This window comes from Aedes albopictus, chromosome 3, assembly GCF_035046485.1.
Source record: "Aedes albopictus strain Foshan chromosome 3, AalbF5, whole genome shotgun sequence".
In the NCBI taxonomy this organism is placed as follows: Eukaryota; Metazoa; Arthropoda; class Insecta; order Diptera; family Culicidae; genus Aedes; species Aedes albopictus.
In genome coordinates this window covers 107,450,014-107,470,471 of record NC_085138.1, presented here as the reverse complement: position 1 = coordinate 107,470,471, position 20,458 = coordinate 107,450,014, and the positions used below count along the sequence as shown (strand labels likewise).

Here is a 20,458-nt window from a genome sequence, read left to right as displayed (position 1 = left end):
CAGAATTTCGAAACAAGTGTCCTGTTTTATGGATGTCTGTGCCATACTGACCAACTTTGCCGAAGACACCATCATTCTAAGTAATCTGGACTCTGAGCTATGAGGTTTTTAAAATTGGTATGTTCACTAGCGCCGCCTAGTGGCAGAATTTCGAAACAAGTGTCCTGTTTTATGGAAGTCTGTGCCATACTGACCAACTTTGCCGAAGACACCATCTTTCTAAGTAATCAGGATTCTGAGCTTTGAGGTTTTTAAAATTGTCATGTTCACTAGCGCCGCCTAGTGGCAGAATTTCGAAACAAGTGTTCTGTTTTATGGAAGTCTATGCCATACTGACCAACTTTGCCGAAGAAACCATCATTCTAAGTAATCTGCACTCTGAGCTATGAGGTTTTTAAAATTGGCATGTTCACTAGCGCCGCCTAGTGGCAGAATTTCGAAACAAGTGTCCTGTTTTATGGAAGTCTGTGCCATACTGACCAACTTTGCCGAAGACACCGTCTTTCTAAGTAATCAGGATTCTGAGCTATGAGGTTTTTAAAATTGGCATGTTCACTAGCGCTGCCTAGTGGCAGAATTTCAAAACAAAAGACCTGTTTTATGGAAGTCTGTGCCATACTGACCAACTTTGCCGAAGACACCATCATTCTAAGTAATCAGGGCTCTAAGCTATGAGGTTTTTTAAATTGGCATGTTCATTAACGCCGCTTAGTGGCAGAATTTCGAGACCAGTGTCCCGTTTTATGTAAGTCTACCATAATGATCAACTTTGCCGAAGAAACCATTATTCTAAGTAATCTGGACTCTGAGCTATGAGGTTTTTAAAATTGGCATGTTCACTAGCGCCGCCTAGTGGCAGAAATTCGAAACAAGTGTTCCGTTTTATGGAAGTCTGTGCCATACTGACCAACTTTGCCGAAGACACCATCTTTCTAAGTAATCAGGATTCTGAGCTATGAGGTTTTTGAAATTGGCATGTTCACTAGCGCCGCCTAGTGGCAGAATTTCGAAACAAGTGTTCTGTTTTATGGAAGTCTATGCCATACTGACCAAGTTTGCCGAAGACACCATCATTCTAAGTAATCAGGATTCTGAGCTATGAGGTTTTTAAAATTGGCATGTTCACTAGCGCCACCTAGTGGCAGAATTTCGAAACAAGTGTCCTGTTTTATGTAAGTCTGTGCCATACTGACCAACTTTGTCGAAGACACCATCATTCTTAGTAATCTGGACTCTGAGCTATGAGGTTTTTAAAATTGGCATGTTCACTAGCGCCGCCTAGTGGCAGAATTTCGAAACAAGTGTCCCGTTTTATGGATGTCTGTGCCATACTGACCAACTTTGCCGAAGACACCATCTTTCTAAGAAATCAGGATTCTGAGCTATGAGGTTTTTAAAATTGGCATGTTCACTAGCGCCGCCTAGTGGCAGAATTTCGAAACAAGTGTTCTGTTTTATGGATGTCTGTGCCATACTGACCAACTTTGCCGAAGAAACCATCATTCCAAGTAATCTGGACTTTGAGCTATGATGTTTTTAAAATTGGCATGTTCACTAGCGCCGCCTAGTGGCAGAAATTCGAAACAAGTGTCCCGTTTTATGTAAGTCTGTGCCATACTGACCAACTTTGCCGAAGACACCATCATTCTTAGTAATCTGGACTCTGAGCTATGAGGTTTTTAAAATTGGCATGTTCACTAGCGCCGCCTAGTGGCAGAAATTCGAAACAAGTGTACCGTTTTATGTAAGTCTGTGCCATACTGACCAACTTTGCCGAAGACACCATCATTCTAAGTAATCAGGATTCTGAGCTATGAGGTTTTTAGAATTGGCATGTTCACTAGCGCCGCCTAGTGGCAGAATTTCGAAACAAGTGTCCTGTTTTATGGATGTCTGTGCCATACTGACCAACTTTGCCGAAGACACCATCATTCTAAGTAATCTGGACTCTGAGCTATTAGGTTTTTAAAATTGGTATGTTCACTAGCGCCGCCTAGTGGCAGAATTTCGAAACAAGTGTCCTGTTTTATGGAAGTCTGTGCCATACTGACCAACTTTGCCGAAGACACCATCTTTCTATGTAATCAGGATTCTGAGCTTTGAGGTTTTTAAAATTGGCATGTTCACTAGCGCCGCCTAGTGGCAGAATTTCGAAACAAGTGTTCTGTTTTATGGAAGTCTATGCCATACTGACCAACTTTGCCGAAGAAACCATCATTCTAAGTAATCTGCACTCTGAGCTATGAGGTTTTTAAAATTGGCATGTTCACTAGCGCCGCCTAGTGGCAGAATTTCAAAACAAAAGACCTGTTTTATGGAAGTCTGTGCCATACTGACCAACTTTGCCGAAGACACCATCATTCTAAGTAATCAGGGCTCTAAGCTATGAGGTTTTTTAAATTGGCATGTTCATTAACGCCGCTTAGTGGCAGAATTTCGAGACCAGTGTCCCGTTTTATGTAAGTCTACCATAATGATCAACTTTGCCGAAGAAACCATTATTCTAAGTAATCTGGACTCTGAGCTATGAGGTTTTTAAAATTGGCATGTTCACTAGCGCCGCCTAGTGGCAGAATTTCGAAACAAGTGTTCTGTTTTATGGAAGTCTATGCCATACTGACCAACTTTGCCGAAGAAACCATCATTCTAAGTAATCTGGACTCTGAGCTATGAGGTTTCTAAAATTGGCATGTTCACTAGCGCCGCCTAGTGGCAGAATTTCGAAACAAGTGTCCCGTTTTATGGAAGTCTGTGCCATACTGACCAACTTTGCCGAAGACACCATCTTTCTAAGTAATCAGGATTCTGAGCTATGAGGTTTTTAAAATTTGCATGTTCACTAGCGCCGCCTAGTGGCAGAATTTCGAAACAAGTGTCCTGTTTTATGGAAGTCTGTGCCATACTGACCAACTTTGCCGAAGAAACCATCATTCTAAGTAATCTGGACTCTGAGCTATGAGGTTTTTAAAATTGGCATGTTCACTAGCGCCGCCTAGTGGCAGAATTTCGAAACAAGTGTCCTGTTTTATGGATGTCTGTGCCATACTGACCAACTTTGCCGAAGACACCATCATTCTAAGTAATCTGGACTCTGAGCTATGAGGTTTTTAAAATTGGCATGTTCACTAGCGCCGCCTAGTGGCAGAATTTCGAAACAAAAGTCCTGTTTTATGGAAGTCTGTGCCACACTGACCAACTTTGCCGAAGACACCATCTTTCTAAGTAATCAGGATTCTGAGCTATGAGGTTTTTAGAATTGGCATGTTCACTAGCGCCGCCTAGTAACAGAATTTTGAAACAAGTGTCCTGTTTTATGGATGTCTGTGCCATACTGACCAACTTTGCCGAAGAAACCATCATTCTAAGTAATCTGGACTCTGAGCTATGAGGTTTTTAAAATTGGCATGTTCACTAGCGCCGCCTAGTGGCAGAATTTCGAAACAAGTGTTCTGTTTTATGGAAGTCTATGCCATACTGACCAACTTTGCCGAAGAAACCATCATTCTAAGTAATCTGGACTCTGAGCTATGAGGTTTTTAAAATTGGCATGTTCACTAGCGCCGCCTAGTGGCAGAATTTCGAAACAAAAGTCCTGTTTTATGGAAGTCTGTGCCATACTGACCAACTTTGCCGAAGACACCATCTTTCTAAGTAATCAGGATTCTGAGCTATGAGGTTTTTAAAATTGGCATGTTCACTAGCGCCGTCTAGTGGCAGAATTTCGAAACAAGTGTTCTGTTTTATGGAAGTCTATGCCATACTGACCAACTTTGCCGAAGAAACCATCATTCTAAGTAATCTGAACTCTGAGCTATGAGGTTTTTAAAATTGGCATGTTCACTAGCGCCGCCTAGTGGCAGAATTTCGAAACAAAAGTCCTGTTTTATGGAAGTCTATGCCATACTGACCAACTTTGCCGAAGACACCATCATTCTTAGTAATCTGGACTCTGAGCTATGAGGTTTTTAAAATTGGCATGTTCACTAGCGCCGCCTAGTGGCAGAATTTCGAAACAAGTGTTCTGTTTTATGGAAGTCTATGCCATACTGACCAACTTTGCCGAAGAAACCATCATTCTAAGTAATCTGGACTCTGAGCTATGAGGTTTTTAAAATTGGCATGTTCACTAGCACCGCCTAGTGGCAGAATTTCGAAACAAGTGTTCTGTTTTATGGAAGTCTATGCCATACTGACCAACTTTGCCGAAGACACCATCATTCTAAGTAATCTGGACTCTGAGCTATGAGATTTTTAAAATTGGCATGTTCACTAGCGCCGCCTAGTGGCAGAATTTCGAAACAAGTGTTCTGTTTTATGGAAGTCTATGCCATACTGACCAACTTTGCCGAAGAAACCATCATTCTAAGTAATCTGGACTCTGAGCTATGAGGTTTTTAAAATTGGCATGTTCACTAGCGCCGCCTAGTGGCAGAATTTCGAAACAAGTGTTCTGTTTTATGGAAGTCTATGCCATACTGACCAACTTTGCCGAAGAAACCATCATTCTAAGTAATCTGGACTCTGAGCTATGAGGTTTTTAAAATTGGCATGTTCACTAGCGCCGCCTAGTGGCAGAATTTCGAAACAACTGTTCTGTTTTATGGAAGTCTATGCCATACTGACCAACTTTGCCGAAGACACCATCATTCTAAGTAATCAGGGCTCTAAGCTATGAGGTTTTTAAAATTGGCATGTTCATTAACGCCGCTTAGTGGCAGAATTTCGAGACCAGTGTCCCGTTTTATGTAAGTCTGCCATAATGATCAACTTTGCCGAAGATACCATCTTTCTAAGATAATTTTCCAAACCCTCAAATAGCCGTAATCCCATAAACTCTTATTATCCCCTTGTAAAGCGGATTCCTATAGCCCCCGAGCAGTGATCCTATGACCGACAGTCTCGACTGTACACTCAGAAATAAAAGTATACACGGAATTACTATTATTTATGCATTTTGTATCCGCATCTCTCTCACTCTTTTTCTGTTTTCATGCTATCTGCCGTTTAGCCTGGGTTGAAGAGAAGTGTTTCGTCAACCCAGGCGAAGCACCAGATAGCATGAAAACAGAAAGAGAGTGAGAGAGATGCGGATACAAAATGCATAAATAATAGTAATTCCGTGTATACTTTTATTTCTGAGTGTACGCCATCTTCCACTCTCAGCGCAATAATTGTGCCCTTCATTCATGTCCGGTCCATCGTCTGAACGGAATGAAAACAAACCACTTTCATTCCATTGCAGGCGATAATAGACACTAACACATTCTCAGACACTTTTTCCAACCATTACAGATGCACGTTTGTTTGTATTGGTGAGCCGCAAGCGAATCTGCACTATTACACGCAAGACCGCATCTGCAACTGGTAGGACCCACACATTGCGACTTGTCAATGTGTGGTCAAAAAATCTGCTCGAATCCGCGTGAGCGCGGCCGCACCAACGAGCATGAGCGCAAAAGTGCTTCTACCGCCGATAAGCCACTTTTGCGCTTGCAGCGTGAGCGCTTTCCTCCTAAAATATGCGCGCTTTGTTTTGGGTGTACCTACTCTGCTGATCGCTTATGTATTTACAAAGCTGATACGATCGACACGATCATCAGCTGCAGGTATATAATGCAGCGGGGCAGCGCGGACGTCAACCACGAATAGATGAGCCGTAGTCCATATGAATTTGACATGTTTGGGAAATTGACATTTTTGGGCACTCTGACAGATCTGGGATGTGAACGACATTTGCGAATTAGTCATTACCATAAGTTATTACTTAAGTAAAACGTGTAAAACTAGCAAAAGGTTATCAAAATTTTAGCGTGCAATCGTTCGAAATTACACGACAACGCGAAGATAGCAAATAAATCAGTAAGAAATTGTGTAATGCATCGATTTACAGCACAAACAATTTTGGACGTGTTTTTGTTGTGAGCTACGGGGATTTTGGCTTTCGCTGCCCCCCTGATATAATGAGAAGGCAGAATCTAAAGAGAGACTCTCTACACGGAGAAACAAAAGTACCCAAAAGTGAGTTCATTCCACCCAACTTCGAGGTTGCGTGTGGGAAGCCAATTTTGAGTTGGTGGAGTCGATGTTGAGGTAGGTAGTTTGCATTTAGGCGTATACGGCCAAAGTACCTAGAGTCGAAGTTCTTTTTACTCAACCGTCAGTTTAAATTACTCAACTTTCGGTACTATGTCACTTACTCAATTTTGGCTTCCCGCATCGAACTCTCAAAGTTGGGTTGTTTTGCTATTTACTCTCTGACAACAATAAAGGGAGCGAATGAAAGGGGATGAAAAAAAGAACTCAAAAGTAAGTTTAAAAATACTCAATTTTGGGTTCTCTTGTTTTTCAGTGTATAAATACTGCTGCCTATCTAGGGATGCGCAAGCAAACTTGGCATCGATGTTTTTGTGTGTCTCGCTCTAACATTAGCCGGCCGCCTTGGAATCTGTGATTTCAACCTTCTCTATCTAACTTACACACTATTTACTATGACTGTTACCTATATACATAGATTTTGTGGTTTGTTTTGATTGCAATTTCTACTACTGGTTTCGCTGTTTTGACCTTCTACACATTGCTTCTGCTGCTGCTGGTTTTGGGTTTACACTACTGACCCATATTCGTTTTCTGGTAATGCAGCAAAGACCTTGACCTAGTTTGGCAGTTGATCTACGATTTGTTACTGCTAGTGTATCGGATTCTACCAACTGGAACGAAAGAAGAAACATCTGATGCTGATACTGAAGCTGGTGCTGCTGCGATTCTTAGATGTGGATGGACTCTTCATTGGATTGCGAATCGGGTGAGTAGAGGTGCGAAAACTTCGCCGATCGGACCGGACTGTCTACTGCTGCCCGCAGGTCAAGTCGCTGAAACATATCGTCCCCTTAATGCTAGAACTAGGTAACTCAAAAATCATAGTTTTGAGAAAAACGGCTTTGAAAATTTAACAATTTTTCATGCAGCTGTTCCAAAGGTATGGAGCCTTTAAAATAATTATTTTTTAGCATTAATTGCTTATTCAGCTTCTGCTCTTTCTGCTACAAGAAAAAGTTTTTAACTATTTTGGTTTAAACCTTTGATAAAAACAGAAAATGGTTGAAAAATTGTCGAGTTACCTAGTTATAGCACTCAAAATGCAACATAAATAATGGAGGAGATGTTCTGAGATACCTAGTTTTTACCACTATTGATATAATTCTTTTCGGTTTTCTTGTTGCAGTATGCAAGTTTAAAAGGGTTCACACATTGGAATTAACGTGTAATTACTGAATTTGCTAGGATGCCTGCTGTAAGGTATCATGACACCTCAAAATGTTCATGAAATAATCGTCTACGAACAATCACAGTTTTTGGCTAAATCAATACAAGTACAATATTTTAAGTTGTTAAGCTTAAAATGAAAAACAGTAGTAGATTTTCAATCTACTAACAAAAGAATGACAAGTAACATTTCCACGTCCAAGCGTCCGATAGGTTTTAACCTGTGCGGTTGGAAAAAGATATGATTTTCTTAGTTACCTAGTTATAGCACTCAATTCTTGTATTCTACACTGAGATACCTAGTTTTGAAAATGGTGAATATTTTCCTCGTCTATAATCGTATTTCATTGGTCTTCGGATATATTATAGAGCTCAAAAAGCTCGATATAATGGTATATTCAACTCAAAAACGTCAAATTTCAAGTTACCTAGTTCTAGCATTAAGGGGACGATATGAACGGGTGCTTTTTTACCTTATTAATCAAAATTTGAAGTGACTTGCCTGGAACGGAGGCCAACCTGGCCTCCGTACGTGCCGGGTGGCACTGGTGACATATGCTCTCCGCATCGAGTTGATTGATTCTGCTGGACAAGTTGATTGATGAACGTTTTCTTCCAGGTTCTACTTCTATTGTTGCCCCAATGGACGTTTAACGAATTGCTGGCGATGGCCATGGGATGTGCTGGCTGGACTGCGACGACGGAATATCGCCCTTGACGGTGGAAAGTCGTCGGAACGGATGGATTGTTGCACCTGCCACTGGATTGGTGGAAATGCGACTAAGGATTGTCGCCCTGGACAACGGAATCGAGCGGGATGCCGTTGGTACGGATGGCTGTTGCAACTGTCGCGACGAATTGTCGCGCTGGGACGGCCAGATGCCGTCGGAACTTGCAATTGTTGGTGGAGATCAGTAAAGTACAAATGCTGGAAGAGATGAGAGGGTGCTTTTTAATCTTGTTAATCGCATTATAAAAAGACTTCCCTGGAACGGAGGCCAACGGGCCTCCGCGGGTACCGGACGGTACCGATGTCCCTCTCACTCTCGTACTGGATGAACGCTTCGTTGGATTTGGGTTGGTGGTGCGGTGTTGGGCGACATTTTATTGAACAAACTGGGCTGCAAACTGCCGCGACGGATAGTCGCGCTTGGACGTTACTGTGCCGCCGGAACTGATGATTGGTGATCTGCGGCGACGCGATTCATCGCGCTTGGACGGGACTGCCGTCGGAACAAGTGACTGCGGATCTGCGACGACGGATTGTCGTGCTGGGACGGGACTGCCGTCGGAACTGCTGACTGGAACTGCGACGACGGACTGTCGTGCTGGGATGGCGGGTTGCCATCGGAACTTCGGCTGCTCGGCTGATCAATTTCGGTGGTGATGCTGCATGAAGATCGCTATCGCTGGAACAGATGAGAGGGTGCTTTTTTACCTTTATAATCGAATAAAAAAAGGACTTGCCTGGAACGGAGGCCAACATGGCCTCCGCGGACGCCGGGTGGCATCGGAATCCCTCTCACTGCTCAGCTACGATGACTTCTGGGGATTACCTACGGACTGCTACTGATTTGACGAAGCTACGTACTGCGAGCGTCGATCTCACTGGCCAAGCTAGATGACGACCACTTGTAGCACGCCAAGGGCAAAATGTGCACTTCTGCCCTCTACCAGATGCGGTTGCAGGTTACCTCAAAATAGTCAAGGGTGGTACCAAATAAAGTACGGGACTAACGGGGCGCCGAAGCGCTGGCGTTGGACGCCGCTGAAGCATTCATGCTGGACGAACTTCATTCCATGCAACATCTGACCACCACCGAAACTATACAGACCTCGAATGACAGGGGTACGCTTGACAGGCTCGATTGGAATCTTGGTCGGAGACTGCTCCGGATGACCGGAGCCAGGGGCGATCGTGACTGGGAAAAATGAGCGGGTTACTTCTTTCGAAAAATACAATATACAATCGACTTAACTGGTATGCGGAGGCCGATGGATTCGACCTCCGCCGATGGAGGAGACTTAGTTCTCCCCGTTCGACGATACAATATTGTCACGGATGGGCAGCACGCAGATCTTTGATACTGCTCTGCGGTAGCTGCCGTCTTTGGTCTTAACCGTTACGACCCGCACATTCCCGTCTTCGCCAGCGTGAACGTCTGTCACCCGGCCGAGCTGCCACTTTAGAGGCGGTCGTTCTTCATCCTTCAGAACCACCATGGTCCCTACTGCAATGTTGTTCCGACGTACAGTCCATTTCGTCCGGTTGTGGAGGTCCGACAGGTAAAGCTTGGACCAGTTTTTCCACAACTGCTGTGTGTACCGTTGAGCCTTTTGGAAGGCTGACAGTCGATTTTCGGGAATTCCATCCAGATCTGGTTCCGGAATGGCCGTGAGGGGACGCTGGATGAGGAAATGCCCGGGAGTTAACGCTTCGAAATCGTCCGGGTCATTACTGAGCGGCGTCAGCGGCCTGGAATTCAAAACTGCCTCCGCCTGGGTCAAAATCGTTGCCATCTCGTCGTACAGAAGCGTGCGCGTGCCGATCGTCCGTTTGAACAGCAGCTTGAACGATTTGACTGCTGACTCCCACAGTCCACCGAAGTTCGGCGACCGAGCCGGGATGAAGCGGAATTCTATCTGCTCTTCGTTGGCTTGTCTGACTACGTCCGACTGGAACTGCTGATTGATGAACAGCCGACGAAGTTCGTCTAGTTGACGTCTCGCTCCAACGAAGTTTCTGCCATTGTCGCACATGATTATCTCCGGCTTACCACGCCGGGAGGAGAAGCGCTTCAAGGTAGCAATGAAACCTTGAGCGGACAAGTCTGCCGCTAGCTCCAAGTGTACAGCCTTGGTAACGAGGCAGATGTAGACGGCAACGAAGATCTTCACTGGCCGAGAACGTCGGTGCGGGTAAGCGACTTGAAACGGGCCGCAGTAATCGACTCCTACGCGCTGAAATGGTGGACAAGGAGTAACTCTCTCCGGTGGGAGATCTGCCATGAGCTGATCCTGGATCTTTGGCCTGACCCTAAAGCAGGGCACGCACTCGTGAAGCACCTTTCGCACGAGATTCCGGACGCTTGTCGGCCAGAAACGCTCTCGGACGGTCGAAATGATCAGCTGTTGTCCGCCATGCAGCAGCTTCAGATGGTAGTGGGCGACGACGATGTACGCGAACGGATGTCGATGATCGAGGATGTATGGATGCTTGCGCCGGTTTGTGATTGACGCGTGACGCAGCCGGCCGCCGACGCACAGTATTCCGTCCTCGAGTTGCGGGTTTAGAGCTAGGATCTTCGACGACTCTCTAACTTCTCTACCGCTCGTCAGGTCTGCCAACTCCTGCGGAAAGCTTTCTTGTTGGCAGAGGCGAACCAACGCCTTTGTCGCTTCCTCGAGCTCAAGTTTCTTGAGGGGTCCTTGTCGTCGCGTACTTCGGTTGGCCGATTGCGAATTGTAGCGGAATCGTAATATCCAGGCAGTGAGGCGCTGGAGGTCGCTGAACGATGATCGGAGGCTGAAGATATCGCTTGGTTGGATGACTGGAAGTGCTGCCGAGACGGTCTTGACCTCGAGATCCACCGGATCGAATTCGTCTTCGCTGATCGGTGGGGCTGATGGCCAGTTGCATTCGTCCGACCTCAGCCAATACGGCCCACTGAACCAGAGCGATTCGTATTGCAGCTGTACGGGAGCCATTCCGCGGGAAATGATATCCGCCGGATTCTGCAGTCCAGCAACGTGATTCCAGACACCGTCCTTCGTTATGTGCTGAAGCTCCGAAACCCTATTTGCGACGAACTGCTTCCATCTTGACGGCGACGACGATAGCCAACACTTGACGATGGTTGAGTCCGTCCAGAAGAAGCACCTTGCACGTATGCCAAGGCTGCTCACGACCTTTTCGAAGAGGTGGGCTAGCAGCAACGCAGACGATAACTCCAACCGTGGGGTCGAGAGACGCTTGTTCCCCTTTTTCAGGTTGTCGAGTGGGGCGACTCGTGACTTCGCCGTCAGCAACCTCACACACACCTCCCCCGTTTCGGAGATGGTTCGCACGTAGAAGCAAGCACCATACGCCTTGTTTGACGCATCACAGAAGCCATGTAGCTCGATGGCAGTAGCATGACCGCCGGTTCCTACCCAGCGGGGAATGGTTAGGTTTTCCAAGCCAGCTAGATTGCGTCTGTACTCCTGCCATTGCTCCTGTAACTCGGCACTCAGAGGGTCATCCCAGCCGCAACTCTGCTTCCACAGCTCCTGGATGAAAATCTTGGCCTGAATGATGACAGGTCCGACCAGACCTAGCGGATCGAACAGGCGCGAAACGTCGGAGACTACAATGCGCTTCGTGATCATCGCAGTCCAGTTGAACGAGGGGAACGTAAAACGGAAGACATCTTTAGCTGGTTCCCACGCTAAACCGAGGGTTTTTATCGCTGTTTCGGCGGAAGCTAGTGCGAGGATGGAACGTTCATCTCGCAAGTTCTCCGGGACGACTTCGAGAAGCTCCGCGCTGTTGGAGTTCCATTTTCGTAACGTGAAACCCGCTGAATCCGACAGCTCGATGACTTCCTTCACCAGCTGCCGACCTTCGTCAACTGTGTCAACTCCTGTGAGCATGTCGTCCACGTAGAAGTCTTTCTCGATGACTTCAGACGCTACGGGGTGTGACGCTTTTCCGTCTTCAGCGAGACGCTGTAGGCATTTTGTAGCCAGGTATGGAGCGGACGAGGTGCCGTACGTGACAGTAGTCAACTCGTACGTTCGAAGCGGTTCACTTGGATCGTTCCGCCACTTGATGCTCTGCAACGGGTAATCTTGGGGCTGGACTCGGATCATACGGTACATCTTGGCAATGTCGGCGTTCACGGCTATGCGGTGTGTTCGGAACCGTAGACAGATGCTGGATAGGTCGTCCTGCACGACGGGACCAACCATCAACGCATCGTTCAAGGAAACACCGGTCGACGTCTGGCACGAAGCATCAAAAACCACTCGCAGTTTTGTGGTCGTGCTGTCCGGTTTCAGAACTGCGTGGTGCGGCAGAAAGTACCTCCTGACTTCTTCAGCATCGCCTTCCACTTCCTTCATGTGTCCTAGCTCGAGATATTCGCGAATGAACTCGGCGTACATCGCTTTCAGCTCGGGATTAGCTGCGAATCGTCTTTCCATTCCCATCAGTCGCTTGATCGCTGTTGTCTCGGAATAACCTAACCGACTGATTACACTCTCCTTCTTCGGCAGGGTCACAATGAATCTGCCAGCCTCGTCTCGTACGGTTGTCCGGTTGAAATACGCCTCGCAAGCTGACTCTTCCAGTGACTGCGTACTGTGACTTCGACAGGTTTCTAGGTCCCAGAACTTCGTGAGCTGGTCTTGAAGATCGTTCGTGGAGCAGACGAAAGTCAAGGATGGCGATCCACCGACAGGGTGATCGGGTATCTTGCCGGAGACGATCCAGCCAAACTCAGTATTCTGTAGCGTAGGTCCATCTTCAGTCGCCTTGTGTCGCTCGCTTCGAAGCAGGTAATACTCTGCTCCGATTATGATGTCTACCGGTCCTGGTTCGTGGAAACGCGGATCGGCGAGGAAGGCTGCTTCGGGAAGGTTCCATCCGCTGATGCTACAACTGGCTGTCGGTAGCGAAACAGTCAGCCGCGGGAGAACGTTGAAATGCATTTCTTGCGAGAAAGACGACATGTCCTCCAACCTTGGCCGAACTACAGCGCTGACGAGTTTCGTCGACGTGCTGATCGACGAACCGATCCCTTGAACGGAGAGAAGTGATGGCGACGAGTAGAAATTCATTCTGCTGGAGAACTCTTTCGTCATCAGGCAGTGCTGAGAACACGAATCCAGCAGGGCTCGTGCTAGCATGGTATTGCCGTGACGATCCTGGACCCTCACAAGGGCGGTGGAGAGCAGAATGTTGTGTGTGGGAGTAACTGGGAGTGCAATGTGTGTTTGAGTGGTGGATGTGGCAGTGTTGGTGGCTGGTGATTGAGTGCTAGGTCGTTGAGAGTTGCTGGGTGTAGTGTTGCTAGCGTTTGATGTCTGTGGTCTCGGGTTCGGTCTTAGTGGCGAGGATTGTGGCTGTTGTCTGGTTTGTGTCGGAGGATTTGACTGCGATTGTGGAACGGAGGATCTGATTGGTGCTCCATGCAGAAGAGTGTGGTGCTTCTGCTGGCAGTGACGACAGGTTCCCTTGTCACAGTATCGGGCCCAATGGCCAAGGCTGAGACAGTTTCGGCACAGCCTTGCCTTCGAAACAACTTCTAGCCGCTCCGCAATCTGCAACCGCTGGAACTTTCCACAGACGAAAGCGGGATGCCACGAATCTCCACAGAATGGGCACTTCCTCGACGGTTTGACGGTGGTATGGCACACGGATGGCTTCGATGAGCGATAATCGGAACCACTCGGCTTCGAACTCGCGGGTGCGACGGATTGCAGCACTGCACAATGGCTGCGTAGAAAAGCGAGCATGTTCTGGTACGTTGGCACGTCCTTAGAATTGTGATGCGTTTCCCACTGCCGTAGCGTGGCAGGATCCAGCCGGGAATACACCATGTACGCCAGAATTGTGCTCCACGCTGCGGTGTTTTCTCCAATCTTCTGCAGCATCTGGAGATTTTTCTCGAACCCGCCGATTAGGTTGCTCAAGCCATCGTAACTCTCGCATTTCATGCCTTCCACGGCGAAAAGAGCATCGAGGTGGGCCTTCACTATAAGCTTCTTGTTTTCGTAGCGGGATTCCAGCGCCTTCCACGCTACGCAGTAGTTCGCAGCTGAAAGCTCCACTGACTCGATCTCCAGCAACGCTTCTCCTGAAAGAGCCGACTTCAAATAACTGAACCTGTCCATGTCTGTGAGCTGCTTGTTCTCATGGATCAGGCTACAGAAGCTGTCTCGAAACGGGACCCACTTCATAATCCTCCCACCGAACGACGGAAGGCGAATTTCTGGCAGCTTCACCTTTGAAAAAGAGGAATCTGACCGGTCACCAGGTTGACCGATCCCGGATGCCGTCGCGGTTGGTAGTGGGGTAGCTCGCTTCGATGTGAGACTGGCCTTCAGACGAAAGTACCGCTCCTCGAACTCGGTTAGTACCGCCAGATTGGCCTTTTCGCGCAATCGTACATCCTTGTCGTCCTCATCTTCAGCGGTTTCGTCCGTTAGTAGCTCAATCCGTTCCCGAATCGCGTAGAACTCCTTACAGATTGCCTCCAGGGAGTCCAGGAGCACTGCAATTTGTGGTTCGTCCTGGCTGGGATCGTATCTCCGCGCGAAATTCTCCAGTCCTTTCAGCGTATTCAGCACACGTCGCTCACTCTTAGCAAGGGCGCGAAGATCGGCCATTGCTAACTATTTAAACACTGCACTACACTGAAATTAACTGCGCCAAGCGCAATCAATCAAATTCGAACACTGCACAGCACTTGCACTTGCAACAAAACACTCGCGATCGACTCAACGTTCCACAAATTCGCGACCTCGAGAGACAGATTGACTGCTCGACGACAAGTAGATAGCAGCGAGGGGGATTACGACCAGAGAGGACCAAACAAGCCAACAAATCCAGCGAACACCGAGACAAATTGAACATCTAGCGGACACCTCAGGGCTACGATCCAAAATAAGAAGCAACTCGCATGCACTTCAATCAATTTATTGCCACATCCACATGCAATTACCACCCAACATGCACTATACTTCCCACAGATGTCCGTCCTCCGCTGGGCTCCTTCGGTGTCCACGATGGCGCTCTGGATCTGTCCTGCTCGTCCAAGATGTCCTCGTCTTCACTGCGCCCTTCCTCGTGATGGCGCCGCGATTCACTGGCTGCTTGTTGCACACACCACCGCGCTGCTGCTCCAGCGATGGCGCCGGAAACCTTCACTGGCACTTGCCAGACTTTTTCACTGAACACCGGCGGGAAATTGCCTTCCGCCCGCAATCTTCCGAGCCGTGCAATTATTGCCGACGGCTTTCGCGCACTGATAGTCTGAGTCCGTATTCACTGTACCGCCCACCGCACAGCGCACTGGGGATTGCCGGGTTCTTCACACGGAACCGCGCACTCAAGTGTCCGTTTCACTATCCGGCTCGAAGGACCAAAATGTTCGCGCCCGCCGCGGTTCTGTTTCGGACACTTGCTGAAAACTCGAGTTGATTCCACTAGAGAAACACTTTATTACGCGAACACCAACTAATTTATTTACAACGAAAAGAGGAGATGTTTCCTCCGCGGCGGTTTATTCTGACTGATTTATAAACAGCTGTTTTTGCCTACACTACCTACTCTGCTGATCGCTTATGTATTGACGTAGGACTACGTCTCTGTTTTCTATACCCGGTGTCATTTCAAAATTTATGAAACCAAGAGCGTTACGTTTGAGTGAAAGATTTTAAACGCTCACAGTATCCTTCCCACTGAATGAAATGATAAACAAATCCCGTTATCCGAGAGATGAAACTCCCACGTTCAATTTGTAATATTCGGTGAACCTAAAAATCACTGATAAATAGTTGAAAAGTTGTTTTAAAGTTAGACATTGAAATCGCTGAAATCTATAAATATGGGTAGCGGACTAATTTTCTCGTTCAGTCTACCAACGCTCTCTGATTGGTGCGCATCGTGGGGGCAACTACCTACGATGCAGGAAGGAATGCGATCATGCGAGAGCTGTTCGTCAGTTCCATTTCGACCACCGTCGAGGTGACACCCAGGGATGCCAAATATACAGATTTTTGACGTAGGACTACGTCTCTCTTTTCTATACCGGGTGTCATTCTAAATTTTCAGAAATCGGCCGCGTTACGTTTAAAGTGGAGATTTTGAGCGTTAAGACCTCAGTCATTTCTTGTTGAATCTTCAAAATTTTGGCACCAATCGATTGCAAATCTTTACACCAATTATGTCCAATAATAATATTTGCTGTTTTTCAATAACAAACTATTGAAAAATTGGGAAAAGTGAACCCATGTTTATTCCAGCCAATCACGATCGAGCACATTTTGGATGCTCCCGTCGAATATAAAAGCTACTGCTTCTTCGCATCTTCCCTCATTTGCCTTTGTCGTCTCGAGGTGAACGCATCGAACGAGAGCTGCCCACTTTCTTCGTTTTCGCTCATTCTTCTTTGGTGGCCGTGTCGGCTCGGTATCGATGGTTGTCGGCAAGGGTGTGTTGCACATTCACCTTCTAACCGTCTAACGCGGCAGACCAGGGAAGTGTTTCGAAAATTGGATTGATCGACGGTGGTGGCAGAGGCAGCAGCAAAATCCACAGAAAGACCCGCCGTGACGGACGAATTTGCGAGTTGCGTCGCTTTTCTTTCCTCGGGGCCTCGATTTGGATTGAGTGACAGCGGCGCATTGCTGATAGCATCAGGATTCGCATCCACGGCAGCAAGCGGCGGGTTAATTTTCGACGGCGTTCAGCATTCAACAAGGAATAAACCAACACGCATTGTGTGGCATGATGAATTCATGTCATTTTCTGTTCAAAATCGTTCAATATTTAAACGGTTCTTTTCAGAACCATCGAAAATTATTCCTCAAGAGTTGGGAATCAGATAATTATTTCATTCCATCGAACAGGAAAAGTGTGGTGTGACCGAAAAGTGAAAGATTGAATGCTTGATGGCCCCGCAACAATGATGATGCCGGCCACCATTGGCTCCATCCGGAATTTAGCAACGCTTTATCCTATCCGGACCATTTTTAGTGAAACATTGTTTAATTATAGCATTTTCGAGTTAAAATGATCTGAATCTTCCAATATTTTGGTTACTTTATTCGTTACATGAAACTTTTCTCATTTCTCGGTTGATAAATCGTTTCAAGCGTCTGGTGCATGTGGGGCGGGGCATGCAAACGAAATAAACTGGAAGCCAGCCAAATGGGAGGAGCTTCATCTGCTAATCTAGGGGTATAAAAGCTGTACCCTCTGTTTTCTTTCGTCATTTTCGTTGGATCAGTCAAGGTGGTTGGTGTCACCTCCAGCCCGGCAGCAACACACACGAACACAGCGACGACTCTGCTCGGCCAGGAATTTCAGCCGTAAGGATGGAAGAAAATCACTTCTAACGATAAATGATACACCATACGAACAATCAAAGATAGCCGTTGCTCTTACGGTAGCACGATACGACACCCTCGCGCTGTGCTCGTATCACAGAGCAATCAAACATCTGATGCACGCTTTATCACGGGATCTACCGTTATCGGATCATGTTACAAGTCGCGATAAACTTTATTCATCACGATTATGGCCACTTTTGCTCCCGGAGCCAAAATTCATGATCTGGAATAATACATTCATATGCAGATCGTGAAGCTTCAGCAATAAGAATGCACAAAAAGTGATCGAAAATCGAAATTTATCATTTCGACTTCATGATAACGATCGCATCGCGGCCGCACATCCCGAGCGATTCATTATTCGCGGAGCATGGTTTGTTATGAATGCTTGACGACAAAATTCTATCGTTGTTGCTATGATCGCGCGATGCCTTCCAACCGCGACACATTTGGGATCCTATCATGATCACTAGATTTCCAGCAAGCTGCCGGTTAGTGTTCGAGGGCATTCAGAATTCAACGTGGCGTAAACTAACATGGCAGGACCACATCAAAATCGTCCATAATACAAACGGTTCTTTTCAGGACCACGGAAGATCTTTCCTACAGAGTTATGAAAAGTGAAAGACAGTTCCGCTTCTCAGCAAAAGTGAAGCCGACCATTAATTTTATCCATAGCAGCGAACAGTGGGTCAGTTTTCGGTGGCCCAGCATTCACCGCGCAGAAACCCAACACGCATTGCGAGGAATGGTGAATTCATGTAATTTTCTCTAGATTCCAGGCCTAATATCATCGATCGGGAAAAGCGTGGTGCAACAAAAAAGTGAAATATTGAATGATTGATGGCTCAGCAACAATGATAAAGCCGGCCACTAATGATTCCACCTGGAATTCCACAACGCATTTTCCAAATAAGACCATTCGTATATTTCATTTCTGGGATGATTAATGGTTTGAAGCGTCTGGGTGCATGCGGGCGGGGCATGCAAACAAAATAAACTGGAAAGGCAGCCAAATGGGAGGAGCTTCATCTGCTAATCTAAGGGTATAAAAGCTTTGTCCTCGGTTTTCTTTCGTCATTTTCGTTGGATCAGTCAAGGAGGTTGGTGGCGCCTCCAGTACGACAGCAGCACACACCAACCCAGCGACGGCTCGGCTCGGCTGGAAATCTCATCCAAGGCAGCAAGCGGCGGGTCAGTTTACGACGGTTTCCAGCATTCAGCATGGAGAAAACCAACACGCATTGCGTGGCGTGGTGAATTCATAAAAATCGTCCATTATATAAACGGTCCTTTTCAGGACCAAATAAAATCCTTCCAAAAGAGTTATGAGTTTGACCGGCAGTGGACTTTGGCAACGCATTATCATATCCGGACTATTTTGCGTGAAAAGTTTTTCAATTCTAACATTTTTCAAATTAAAATGATCTAAATCATCTAATATTTTGGTTACATTATCCGTTCAATGGAAATTGTCTCATTTCTCGGTTGATTAATCGTTTGATGCGTCTGGAGCATGAGGGGCGGGTCATGCAAACGAAATTAACTGGAAAGCCAGCCGAATGGGAGGAGCTTCATCTGCTAATCTAGGGGTATAAAAGCAGTGTTCTCTGTTTTCTTTCGTCATTTTCGTTGGTTCAGTCAAGAAGGTTGGAGGTGGATGTCACCTCCAGCAAGGCAGCAGCACACCAACTCAGCGACTACTCTCGGCTATCGTGCTAATGCACCAGGAATCGCATCCATGGCAGCGGAGCGGTGGGCCAATTTTCGACGGCGTCCAGCATTCTCCGCAGAGAAAACCAACACGCATTACGTGGCATGGTGAATGCATCATAATCGTCTATTATTCAAACCAGTTCTTTTCAGGACCATCGAAAATGAATCCTCAAGAGTTAATTAGATAATTTCCAACATCGATCGAGATGTAGTGCAACCAAAAAGCAAAAGACAGAGCATCGTTGCCAGCAATAGTGAAACTGGTCATTATTCTAATCCACGATCGCAATATGATGTTTGGGAAGCTGAGGAATTCCACGGAGTCATGTCAGTCGATCCTGAGCGACCATTTCAAAAATATCTGAAACTTTGCACAGTTTTTCAATTTCATCTAAATCGCCATTTTTCGATATCAAACCTTCATATTCACTCACGACTAACTTTTCAAAAGGGTGTATGCGAAAATAGTTCAAAAATATTCTAAAAGCTGTACAGCAAAAACGGATTGTTCGATTGTTATGAATTTTTCAGCAAAGTTAGATAACTAAATGATGATTCCTTAGAAAATATACACTGTAAAAAATTTCTTTTTTTACTATAAAAAAATATGATCTTTGTCACAAAAACTCAAATATCTCAGAACCCTATCTTTTTACCAACGTCAATTTTTTAGGGAAAATGGCCCATTATATCAGCTATCTACCATAAAATTTTGGTGATGGTAAACTGATAAACAAAAAAGTTATGACATTTCAAACATTTCACAATTTTTACATTTAGTAACAAAAAAAAATTTTTTTCTGTGTAAATTATTTCGAGAACTATATTTTGATGCTGATTTTATTGTAAAGGCTACCGCATGAATTAAACAAGTTGTTTTCATGATATTTTTGTTTGATTATTTATAATTACTATAGTATCTATTTGAACCTTACACGCGATCCAGTGTTGTGATCAAAAATATTGAGATTGTCATACTTTTTATTGTACGTGACTGGTGAAAAAATCCCTTGATAGTGTTGAAAAGCTGTTGATCATAAGAAAAATGGAATTAAACTTATTTTGAAGACGAAAGCTGCATAATAAAAGTTTTATATATATACGCGTATACGTCTAGTTGATCTGCAAAAAAATACCTCTTAGGGTCGATTTCTTCACCCTGGCTTAGGCGTTAAGCCAGGTTTAACTATATGGGTAAGCCTGGCTTACGGGTTAAGCCGAGGTGAAGAAATCGGCCCTTAGAGAACAGACTTTATGATCGGAAAAATGCGAGTAACTTCAACAACAACAAATGCATGAGAGGTACATACCACAGACAAACAGACAAAACGCCAAGAACAATTTTCGTGAAAACCCATCGCCCAGTTCACACTACCACCAC

General features: G+C 46.0%; 1 protein-coding gene across 1 annotated transcript; it reads right to left on the bottom strand.

Moving 5' to 3' along the window:
• Positions 1-8,420: 8,420 nt before the first annotated feature.
• On the bottom strand, positions 8,421-14,634 carry LOC134290315 (uncharacterized). Its single transcript, XM_062857423.1, has 3 exons — positions 9,324-14,634; positions 9,002-9,185; positions 8,421-8,652 (listed from the first exon to the last, which is right to left on the bottom strand). Exons 1-3 carry the CDS (start codon positions 14,632-14,634, stop codon positions 8,421-8,423), a joined length of 5,727 nt encoding a protein of 1,908 aa, XP_062713407.1.
• Positions 14,635-20,458: the final 5,824 nt, after the last annotated feature.